The sequence below is a fragment of the Tachyglossus aculeatus genome, chromosome 14, assembly GCF_015852505.1.
Source record: "Tachyglossus aculeatus isolate mTacAcu1 chromosome 14, mTacAcu1.pri, whole genome shotgun sequence".
NCBI lineage: Eukaryota > Metazoa > Chordata > Mammalia > Monotremata > Tachyglossidae > Tachyglossus > Tachyglossus aculeatus.
In genome coordinates this window covers 18,827,855-18,839,882 of record NC_052079.1, presented here as the reverse complement: position 1 = coordinate 18,839,882, position 12,028 = coordinate 18,827,855, and the positions used below count along the sequence as shown (strand labels likewise).

General features: G+C 49.7%; 1 protein-coding gene across 1 annotated transcript; it reads right to left on the bottom strand.

The window, feature by feature from the left end:
- Positions 1–3,008: 3,008 nt before the first annotated feature.
- On the bottom strand, positions 3,009–10,856 carry LYZ (lysozyme). Its single transcript, XM_038756628.1, has 4 exons — positions 10,655–10,856; positions 6,193–6,357; positions 5,058–5,136; positions 3,009–3,984 (listed from the first exon to the last, which is right to left on the bottom strand). Exons 1-4 carry the CDS (start codon positions 10,788–10,790, stop codon positions 3,918–3,920), a joined length of 447 nt encoding a protein of 148 aa, XP_038612556.1. The 5' UTR covers positions 10,791–10,856; the 3' UTR covers positions 3,009–3,917.
- Between the last annotated feature and the right edge of the window lie 1,172 nt (positions 10,857–12,028).

Genomic DNA, 12,028 nt, shown 5'->3' with positions numbered 1-12,028 from the left:
GCCCCGGGGGGGCGGGGGCAGGAACCGCGCATGCGCCGACCGCCCCGCGCGCGCGCCGCTGAAGCCTCGCGAGAAGAAGGGCGGGGCCACCAGGGGGCGCTGGGCGCCTCGCGCCGTCTGCTGAGACAAGGCTCAGACGCAGGCACCAGGTTATCGTTATTATTATATTTATTGTTATTGTTATTTCAGTCTCTAGTCTTCTAATAATAATAATAATAATGTTGGTATTTGTTAAGCGCTTACTATGTGCAAAGCACTGTTCTAAACGCTGGGGGGAATACAAGGAGATGAGGTTGTCCCACGTGGGGCTCACAGTCTTCATCCCCATTTTCCAGATGAGGGAACTGAGGCCCAGAGACGTGAAGTGACTTGCCCAAGGTCACACAGCAGACACGTGGGGGAGGCAGGATTCGAACCCCTGACCTGTGACGCCCAAGCCCGCGCTCTTTTAGACTGTGAGCCCGCTGTTGGGTAGGGACCGTCTCTAGATGTTGCCAGCTTGTACTTCCCAAGCGCTTAGTCCAGTGCTCTGCACACAGTAAGCGCTCAATAAATACGATTGATTGATTGATTGATTATTATTAGGGTGTTAAGCGTAGAGAATATGTGTGGCTCAGTGGAAGGAGCCCCGGTTTGGGAGCCAGAGGTCCTGGGTTCTAATCATTATTATGATAATTATGATGATAGTATCTATTATTATTATTAATTCCACTTCTGCCACTTGCCAGCTGTGTGACATTGGGCAAGTCGCTTCACTTCTCTGAGCCTCAGTTCCCTCATCCGGAAAATGGGGATGAAGACTGTGAGCCCCCCCCCGGGGGACACCCTGATCACCTTGTATCCCCCCCGCCCAGCGCTTAGAACAGTGCTTCGCACATAGTAAGCGCTTAACAAATGCCATCATTATTTATTATTTACCACGTGCCAGGCACTGTACTAAACGCTGAGGTGAATCCAAGCAAATCAGTCAGGACTCAGTCCCCTGTCCCCTCCTCACTCAGTCAGTCCCCTCCTCCCCCTCTCTATCAATCAATCAATCGTATTTATTGAGCGCTTCCTGTGTGCAGAGCACTGTACTAAGCGCTTGGGAAGTACAAGTTGGCAACATATAGAGAAGGTCCCTACCCAACAGTGGGCTCAGTCTCCATCCCCCCGCCTTATCTCCTTCCCCTCCCCACAGCACCTGTATATATGTTTGTATGTACTTATTATTCTATTTATTTATTTATTTTATTTGTACATATTCTATTTATTTTATTTTGTTAACATGTTTTGTTCTCTGTCTCCCCCTTCTAGACTGTGAGCCCGCTGTTGGGTAGGGACCATCTCTAGATGTTGCCAACTTGTCCTTCCCAAGCGCTTAGTGCAGTGCTCTGCACACAGTAAGTGCTCAATAAATACGATTGAATAAATGAATGAATGTCCCCCATGGGGCTCCACTTATAATCCCCATTTTCCAGACGAGGTCACTGAGGCCCAGAGAAGTGAAGTGACTGGCCCAAAGTCACACAGCTGACGAGGGGCAGAGCCGGGATTAGAACCCACAGCCTTGTGCCTCCCAGGTTCCGGGCTCTACTCACTAGGCCGGGCTGCTTCCCAAATGATAATTTTGGTATTTGTTAAGTGCTTTCTTTGTGCCAGGCACCGTTCTAAGCACTGGGGGGGGATACAAGGTGATCAGGTTGTCCCATGAGGGGCTCACAGTCTTCATCCCCATGTTACAGATGAGGGAACTGAGGCCCAGAGAAGCGACTTGCCCAAAGTCACAAAGCTGATAAGTGACGGAGGAGGGATTAGAACCCATGGCCTCTGACTCCCAAGCCCGTCCTCTTTCCATTGAGCCATCATCATCGCCATCCATCAGGTGCATTCATTCAATCGCATCAACTGAGCGTTGCCTGCGTGCAGAGCACTGGACTAAACGCTTCTATCCATCGATCCTCTAGACTGGAAGCTCGTTGCGGGCAGGGAATGTGTCTGTTTATTGTGTTGTCCTCTCCCAAGCGCTTAGGATTCTTAATTCATTTGTATTTAATGAGCACTTACCAAGTGCACAGCACTGTACTAAGCATTTAGGAGAGTACAATATAACAATAAACAGACATATTCTCTGTCCACAATCAGCTTACAGTCTAGAGGAGGTGACAAACAATATAAATAAATGGCAGATCTGTACATAAGTGGTTATGTTGCCAACTTGTACTTCCCAAGCGCTTAGTACAGTGCTCTGCACACAGTAAGCGCTCAATAGATACGATTGATGATGATAAGTGGTGTGGGACTGGGAGGGGGGAGGAATAAAGGCAGCAGATAATTGTTGGGTAGGGACTTTATATGTTGCCAACTTGTACTTCCCAAGCGCTTAGTACAGTACTCTGCACCCAGTAAGCACTCAATACGATTGAGTGAATATATCTATAATTCTATTTATATATAATTATTGCCTTTTACTTGTTTTGATGTGTATATATCTATAATTCTATTTATATTGATGCCATTGATGTCTGTTTACTTGTTTTGATGTCTGTCCCCACCCCCCTTCTAGACTGTGAGCCCATTTTGGGCAGGGAATTGTCTTTCTGGCTGAATTGTACTTTCCAAGCGCTTAGTACAGTGCTCTGCCCACAGTAAGGGCTCAATAAATGCAATTGAATGAATGACTAAAGGGAGCAAGTCAGGGCGATGCAGAATGCTTAGCACTTACTACAGTGCTCTACACACAGTAGGTGCTCAATAAATACCACTGATTGATGTAAAAAGTTGCTTCCCACTACCTGTAGGTTGTAAGCTCCTTGAGGGCGGGAATCACGTCTACTAACTCTGTTGTAGTAGACGTGTGCTCGGCCGAGTGAGAGCTCAATAATCAATCGACGTGAGTTTCATCTGGTTATTGGGAGTAACTCTTAATAAAAATGAAAAATTCCCTAAACCATTCGCCTTTCAAACGCGGTTTTCCTTTCAGTGATGCCGTACGAACCTAAAGAAAGACAAAGAACAGGACGCGCTGCTAGTAACAAAGCCTTTCATTTTGTCACACTGAATTTTATTGATCACACGCAATTTGACCACACTCAATAATCACGAAAATTTCTGAATGTTTAGGTCTCTCTGGCCGTCCCTGGTGGATTCTCTCGTTTCGATGTAGGCACAGAAAACCCAGTAACTCGCCTAGACCTCACGTGATTTTTTTCTTTTAACAGCAAGGTGCATAGATAAGTTTTCCTAAGCGATAAAAATGTATCCGGAAGCGATTCTTAAGTAAGGAAAATGATTTTTAAAGCCGGGTTGGGAAAAAGAGAGGCTATAAGGCTGACTCTCGGGGACTCCGCATTTACCTTTAGTTGTTTTCTACGACACAAGGCTGAGCCAACCGCTCCTTTCACCTAAATGAACTTAATTATCAGCGAGTGGACCGGCCTTTTAAGATTAAAGGTGGTCCATTTCTTTGGCCAGAACCTGAACAGGAAGGTGAATTAGTGACAATTAAGTTCCACAGCCCAGGGGATGGGCCCAAGCGGGGTCAAGCTTGGTAGAAGTGAAGGTGACAGGAGGATCCAAGCTTTGTGGGATCCTGGGGAAGCAAAAGTTTCCGGGAGAAGGGAAGGTGGCGGTCGGGAAGCGGAAAACTCCACCCCTGGAAAGTTGGGAATCCCCCCACAGTCCCCGGCAGCATTCCCGGACCCCTCAGGCCCCTCTCTGTCCCCAGCCGGCTGCCACCCACCACCCAGGAAATACAGCAAGAGTAAAACATTGCCATTTTATAAGCCTTTTCGCGTGCGTGCTTATTTTGCGCTGGCTTCCCCGAGCAGCTTTGCTCGCTCTAAATGGGAAAACGCAGCACTGTGATATTTCACTTGAGAAGCCGTGTAATGTGAAGGAAGCGGCAGACCGAGCTGAGGAACGTCAAATCCAGCCCGTTACACTCCACAGCCACGGGTCCAGACGGACACGTCTCGTCCTTGGCATCTGTTTCTCCACGCAACCCTGGACGAGGAGGAGGAGGAACAGACGGTGGGAAGCGTTAGAAATGAACGACCCCGGACCAACCGTTTATTCTGAAGACGCCCGTCGCGGCCTCCTAGTGTGAAAATGTCACTGGAGTAAGCAGGCTCTGTAGAGAAGCGGCATGGCCTGAGAGTCACAGGACCTGGGTTCTAATCCCCGCTCCACCACTTGTCTGCTGTGTGACCTTGGGAGAGTCATTTCACTTCTCTGGGCCTCAGTTACCTCATCTGTGCAGTGGGGATTGAGACCGTGAGCCCCACGTGGGACAGGGACTGCGTCCAACCTGATTTGCTTGTATCTACTCCAGCGCATACAATAAGCGCTTAACAAATACCACAGTTATTATTCATTCATTCAATCGTATTTATTGAGCGCTTACTGTGTGCAGAGCACTGTACTAAGCACTTGGGAGAGTTCACTACAACAATAAACAGACAGCCGCTGCCCATAACGAGCTTAAAGTAGAAGCAGCATGGTGAAGCCTGATAGAGCCCGGGCCTGGGAATCAGGTCATGGGTTCTAATTCCAGCTCCGCCACCTGTCTGCTGTGTGACCTTGGGCAAGTCGCTTCACGTCTCTGGGCCTCGGTTCCCTCATCTGTAAAATGGGATCGAGACCGTGAGCCCCACGTGAGACAGGGACTGTAGCCAACTCGATTTGCTTGTATCCAGCCCAGTGCTTAGAACAGTGTCCGGCACATAGTAAGTGCTTAACCAGCACTATTATTATTGTTATTATTATTATTATTATTATTATTGATGAATCCAGGCAATATCTTGGGTATCTGCAAGATAATCAGGTCAGACACAGTCACTGTTCCACCCGAGGCTCACAGTCCAGGTGTGGGGAGACCCGGTATTTAATCTCCATTTTACAGATGAGACAACTGAGGTACAGAGAAGGGAAGCGACTTGCCCAAGGCTTCCAGGCTAACGAGAAGAAGGCCAGTGCAGCCCAACAGTACTGCAGGGCAGAGTGTAGTTATGCCCATTTTTTCCCAGAGGCCAGCTGCAAGCAAAAGCAAATTATTCCTGTAATGGTGAAAAACATACCACGCCCTGATGCCCTGGGGATCCTGCACCACTCTCTTGGCACATCGGACTGCTTGAGTAATATCATCTTTCAACAGTTCTGAAAAGGAAATAAAATGAGGGTGTTGAGAGAGGGAGAGAGGTTTTAGGCTCATCCACTTGAAAAATCAATCAGTGTTATAATAATAATAATAATGTTGGTATTTGTTAAGCGCTTACTATGTGCAAAGCACTGTTCTAAGCGCTGGGGTAGACACAAGGTAATCAGGTTGTCCCATGTGGGGCTCACAGTCTTCATCCCCATTTTACAGATGAGGGAACTGAGGCCCAGAGAAGTTAAGTGACTTGCCCAAAGTCACACAGCTGACAAGTGGCGGAGCCGGGATTTGAACCCACGACCTCTTGACTCCAAAGCCCGGGCTCTTTCCACTGAGCCACGCTGCTTCTCTATTATTTTCTTTCTATTTTCTATTCTCTCTTCTCAGTTATTTACTGAGCGCTTACTGTGTGCAGAGAACTAAACACTTGGGACAGTGCTAATGCTTCATTAATGTCTGTCTCCCCCTCTAGACTGGAAGCTCACCGTGGGCAGGGAATGTATCTGTCACATCGTCCTACTGTACTCTCCCAGTTGCTTAGTACAGTACCCGGCACACAGTAAGCGCTCAATAAACACCATTAATTGGTATTTATTTTCTTGGGAGAGTACGCTATAACAATATAACAGACACATTCCCTGCCCACAACGAGCTTACAGTCCAGAGGGGGATTTTCTCTGAAAAAAATCGGTCCAGTCCTCCAGTGTCTTCGACTGTTTCGACCGAAAAATCGGTCAAGTCCTCCCGTGTTTTCGACTGAAAAAATCTTTAAACCACCACCAGAGAGACACGATCTTGCTCCGAAAAAGAGGGAGCGAAAAGACAGCGCCCGCTCTCAACTGTCCCCGTAGAGTTTTCCTCCGGGGAAAAGGGCAAGCTGCTGGAATCGACCGATGGATCGTATTCACCGAGCGCTTACTGTGTGCGGAGCACGGTGCGAAGCGTTTGGGAGAGTCCGCCGGGACAGGGTCGACAGGCACGTTCCCTGCCCGCGGTGAGCTTCCAGTCTAGAGGAAGGGTTTTGCCCCCTGCAGAGGCAGCCAGAGCCGAAGTCTTACCGTTACACGAGATGCCGCAGGCGTTCACGGCCCTCGGGGTCCTGCCGTCGTTGCACCAATAGCGGCTGTTGATCTGGAAGATCCCGTAATCGGTGCTTTGGTCGCCGGGGTTGTAGTTCCTTGCATTCGTGTTGAAGCTGCTCTCCCAGTTGGCCAAACAGACCCCTGTGGAGTAAGGGATATTTTCGATAAATACAATCAACGGACACATTCCCACAGCGAGCTCCCTCAAACGCTCAGTACACTGCTCTGCACGCAGTAAGCACTCAGTAAATAGGACTGAATAAATGAGTGAATCGATGAGGAGTAAAACTGCGAGCCCCATGTGGGACAACCTGATTACCTTGGATCGACCCCTGAAGCTTAGAACAGTGCTTGGCACATAGTAAGCACTTAACAAATACCATCATCATCATCATGAATAAATCATCATCGAGTCATATGGAGCCCGCTGTTCGGTAGGGATCGTCTCTGTTGCCTAACTGTAATAATAATAATAATGATGGCATTTATTAAGTGCTTACTATGTGCTAAGCGCTGGGGAGGTTACAAGGTGATCAGGTTGTCCCACTGGGGGCTCGCAGTCTTAATCCCCATTTTCCAGATGAGGTAACTGAGGCCCAGAGAAGTTAAGTGACGCCCAAAGTCACACAGCTGACAATTGGCGGAGCCGGGATTTGAACCCACGACCTCCGACTCCAAAGCCCAGGCTCTTTCCACTTCTCTTCTGCTTGGAATGCTCCTTTCCAAGCGCTTAGTACAGCGCTCTGCACACAGTAAGCGCTCAATAAATACCACTGAATGGATGAACAGGGATCACTGAGTCCCAGGACAGTGAGATTTGGTTTTAAAGAAATGGCGTTGCCTCGAGCTGGGTGAGTCTTGAACTCAAGACGGATTTTTTTTTCTTTTAAATGAAAACGTTAAGGGTTTGCATTCACGCTTTCAGAAACGAATGTGTCCTCCCCAGACTTCCCGCCCAAATCACACGGCACTTGTATTAAAAGCGAGAGCCACCTGCTCCAAAGCGTTCCCCTTGAAAGTAAGAAGTGAATAGCCAATTTAGCAGCAAGAGCCTCGAGCTGGCAAATGAAAGTTTGGAAATGGCCTAAAAGAAAGGGTGGAAAATAGAGGAAATTGGACCCGCGGTTTGGGTAAGAGCAGATGGTTACGGAACAACCACAGTCAACATTCAATCCCAAAGGCAACGTGTTTGTAAGCAAAAATAAAGAAAGCACGATATGGCTCCTTAGATCAAAACAGGGCCTGGGAGTGTTTTTGAAAATTGAGCTCATTATTTAACTTCCGGGACTGGAAGAGAGTGTGACGTGGCGGAAAGAGGACAGGCCAAAAGCCCCACTGTGCGTACTATGTGCCCAGAACTGTACTAAGCGCTGCGTGAAGGGTAATCAAGTCCCCCACGGGGCTCAAAGTCTAAGTAGGAGGAAGTCACTTCACTTCTCTGCGCCTCTATTCCCTAATCCGTAAAATGGAGATTAAGAATGTGAGCCCCATGTGGGACAGGGGCTGTATCCAACCCAGTCCCCGGCACACAGTAAGTGCTTAACAAATACCACAATTCTTACACTTAGGAACTTAGTTACATCCTCCGGAGATGTGACGTAAATAAATTCCTAAGTGGACGAGTTGGCTGAAGGCGCGATACGGTCCAGGGGGCTGGGAAGTAAAATGGGAAAAGCCTGTGGAGGAGGTGGATGTTTTTGGAGGAATCTGAGTGTGGGGGAATTTGTCCGAAGCGGGGAAGGAGGGAGCCTCAGACCTGAGGAACGGCATGTTGGGAATAGCAAAATAATAGTAATAAGAAGAAAAAGAATGGTATTAAGCGCTTAGTACAGTGCTCTGCACACAGTAAGCGCTCAATAAATACAATTGAGGATGAATGGTATTTGTTAACTGTTTACTATGTGCCAGGCACTGTACTAAGTGCTGGGGTGGATACAAGCAAATCGGGGTGGACACTGTCCCTGTCCCCCCTGGGGCTCACCGTCTTCACCCCCATTTTGCAGATGATGTAACTGAGGCCCGGAGAAGTCAGGTGACTTGCCCAAGGTCACACAGCAGACAAGAGGCGGGGTGGGGATTAGAACCCAAGTCCTCTGATTCCCAGGTCTGTGCTGTATCCACTATTGCTGCACTGCTTCTCATCGACCGGGGCAATTTGACAGCCAACTTACAACCCAGTGATCTTTCCGGGTGGACACAAGTCATCATCAATCGTACTTATTGAGCGCTTACTGTGTGCACAGCACTGTACTAAGCGCTTGAGAAGCACAAATTGGCAACATATAGAGACAGTCCCTACCCAACAGTGGGCTCACAGTCTAAAAAGTCAGTGTCTCCCATTTGGATAAATGACCTCAATCGTGAGAATTCACAAAATTCATATATTCCTTCAAAGTCAATCAATCAGTATTTATTGAGCGCTTAGTGTGTGTGCAGAACTTTGTACTGTTTGGAAGAGTGCAATGGAGTTAGTAGATACGAGCCCTGCCCTCCAGGGTCTTATCACCTAGTGGGAGAGATACTAAAATAAACTACCACTAAGGGGAAATGAAGATAAATGTTTATCAATGCTGAGGGGGAAGGGGTGCTTAGGCAAGTGGTGGGGAGACCAAAGGTGAATCAGAGAGGGCCTCCTGGAGGAGAGGTTACTTCAGGAGGGTTTCGAAGTTGGGGGAGAGCAGAGGTGGAGGGTGTGAGCAAGCGCTCAGTAGCGAGAGCGCTAAGAATGAGGCACAGGGAGTGAATTGCCGGAGAGGAGGAGCAAAACCCACAAGCGGGAGGGGAGTGAGAAGGGAGACAGCCGATTAAGTGCCGTCTTATTGGGTGCAGGGCACCGTACTAAGCGCTCGGGAGAGGACAGAGCAACAGAGTCGGTAGATACGGTCCCTGCCCACAACGAGCTTAGTCTTGAAGCAGATGGTCAGCAATTTCTGCACGATGCACAGAGAAAAAGGAAACAATTACACCACTTTCCCTCATCTCCCACTCCCTTCTGCGCCGCCCTTTGATCTTCCCGCCTCCCAGCCCCATGGCATTTACGCATCTGTAATTTATTTCACTGTATTGATTGTACTTCACTGTATTGATTCCCCCTTTTAGACTGTGAGCCCACTGTTGGGTAGGGACTGTCTCTGTATGTTGCCAATTTGTACTTCCCAAGCGCTTAGTACAGCGCTCTGCACACAGTAAGCGCTCAATAAATACGATTGATGATAATGATGATGATGATGTCTGTCTCTCCCCCCCTCTAGACCGTAAGCCCGCTGTGGGCAGGGAGTTTGCCTGTTGTTGCATTGTAGTCTCTCAAGCGCGTAGGGCGGCGTTCTGCACACGACTGAATGAATGAAACAATTAATTGGAGGCTTTCTAAGGGCAGGGAGGTTCGTGCTAACCATTTATTAAGCACTTGGTAAAAATGATCCAGGCAGAGGGGTTCAGTATGGACCGAAGAGGGGGGTGCCTGGAGGGAGGGAGGCCAGGGAAAGGCTGTCGCAGGAGTTGGCAAGCAGTTTGACCAGCGTGGCGGCCTTTTGGGCGGATTTTGGAGACGCTGTGAAGAAAAGAAAGCTGCCTCGTGGCCCAGTGGAGCAGGGAAAAAAGCACAAGGCCCCGGGAGTCAGAAGGGCCTGGATTCTAATCCCGGATCCGCCACGCATCTGCCGTGTAACCTGAGGTAAAGTCACTTCACTTCCCAGGGCCTCAGCTCCCTCATCTGTAAAATGGGGACGGCCGAGTCCCCATGTGGGAGGTGAACCGGGTCCAAACGGACTAGCTCGGATCTAGGTTGTGAGCCCGCTGTTCGTTCATTCATTCAATCCACATTTATTGAGCGCTTACTGTGCGCAGAGCACTGCACTAAGCGCTTGGGAATTACAAGTTGGCAACATAGAGAGACGGTCCCTACCCAACAACGGGCTCACAGTCTGCTGTTGAATTGCACTTTCCAAGGGCTTAGTCCAGTGCTCTGCGCACAGGAGGCGTTCAATAAATACGGCTGACTGACCGAATGAATACTCCAGTGCTTAGCAGAGTGCCTGGCACATAACAACAATAATGACTGTGGTATTTATTAAGCACTCGTCCCAGGCACTGTATTAAGCACCGGGGTGGATAGAAGCAAGTCGGGCTGGACACGGTCCCTGTCCCACTTGGGCCTCACAGTCTGAACCCCCACTGAGGTTCGTGCTAACCATTTGCTAAGCACTCGGTTAAAATGATCCAGGCAGCAGGGACCGAAGAGGGGGGTGCCTGGAGGGAGGGAGGCCCGCGAAAGGCCGTCGCAGGAGTCGGCAAGCAGTCGGACCGAGGCCCAGAGAAGCGAAGCGGCTCACCCAAGGTCACACAGCAGACCGCCTGACTCCCGGGACCGAGCTCCATCCACGAAGCGCTTCGCCAATACCGTATGAAACAGGAAAAACAAAAAACCCAACAGACTTACAGTTCGCCAGAGATACTCCCCTGTAGCCATCCATTCCGAACCTCTTCAGAGTTCGGGCCAACTCGCACCTCTCGAAGACCTTGCCATGGGCGAGGAAGGGAAGGACGAGGAGGCCCAGCGCAAACAGAGGCTTCATCGCGGCGGCGGCGGCGCGAGCGAGGCTGAGCAGCGGACTGCTGGACCTCGGGTTGGAGCCGCCGCGACTCGCTCTTTTATCCTCCTCCCCGCGACCGCTTGCGGCTGCATTTCCTGCCCTCGGTGGCAATCACCCTCCCCCTTTTAGGGCCGTTTCCCAACACACACCCCCGAGTTTCGTTTTCAGCAAGGAGGAGAAATCACGGGTTGGCAGGCCAGCTCCCCCCCTCCTGAAGCCGCTCTTTGGAAATCATCAGGGGAAAAAGAGACTGGTGACAGGATGAATGTAGACTTTTGGACTGCGAGCCCACTGCTGGGTAGGGACGGTCTCTAGATGTTGCCAATTTGTCCTTCCCAAGCGCTTAGTACAGTGCCCTGCACGCAGTAAGCGCTCAATAAATACGATTGATGATGATGGTGATGATGATGTAGGCCTTTCTACTAAATACAACAGACTGGGGATGATGACGGCTCTTGTTAAGCTCTTACTATGCGCCAAGCACTGTTCTAAGCGCTGGGGGGGATACAAGGTGATCGGGTTGGCCCACGTGGGGCTCAGAGTCTTAATCCCCATTTTGCAGGTGAGGTCACTGAGGCCCAGAAAAGTTAAGTGACTTGCCCGAAGTCACACAGCAGACAAGCGGCGGGCACTGTTCTAAGCACTGGCGGGGATACAAGGTGATCGGGTTGGCCCACGTGGGGCTCAGAGTCTTAATCCCCATTTTGCAGATGAGGTAACTGAGGCCCAGAAAAGTTAAGTGACTTGCCCGAAGTCACACAGCAGACAAGCGGCAGGCACTGTTCTAAGCACTGGGGGGGGGATACAAGGTAATCAGGTGGTCCTACATGGAGCTCAGAGTCTTAATCCCCATTTTGCAGATGAGGTCACTGAGGCCCAGGAAAGTTAAAAGCGACTTGCCCAAAGTCACACAGCAGACAAGCGGCGGGCACTGTTCTAAGCACTGGGGGGGGGGGATACAAGGTAATCAGGTGGTCCTACATGGAGCTCAGAGTCTTAATCCCCATTTTGCAGATGAGGTCACTGAGGCCCAGGAAAGTTAAAAGCGACTTGCCCAAAGTCACACAGCAGACAAGCGGCGGGCACTGTTCTAAGCACTAGGGGGGGGATACAAGGTAATCAGGTGGCCCCACGTGGGGCTCAGAGTCTTAATCCCCATTTTACAGATAAGGTCACTGATGCCCAGAAAAGTTAAGCGACTTGCCTGAAGTCGCACAGCG

What these genes read in the sequence shown, in the direction of transcription:
- LYZ (XM_038756628.1), bottom strand. Translation starts at nt 10,790, where the DNA reads ATGAAGCCTCTGTTTGCGCTGGGCCTCCTCGTCCTTCCCTTCCTCGCC. An exon ending in GGGAGTATCTCTGGCGAACT is followed by an intron (nt 6,358 to 10,654) that starts GTAAGTCTGTTG and finishes CTTACTCCACAG; the next exon opens with GGGTCTGTTTGGCCAACTGG. An exon ending in CTGCGGCATCTCGTGTAACG is followed by an intron (nt 5,137 to 6,192) that starts GTAAGACTTCGG and finishes TTTCCTTTTCAG; the next exon opens with AACTGTTGAAAGATGATATT.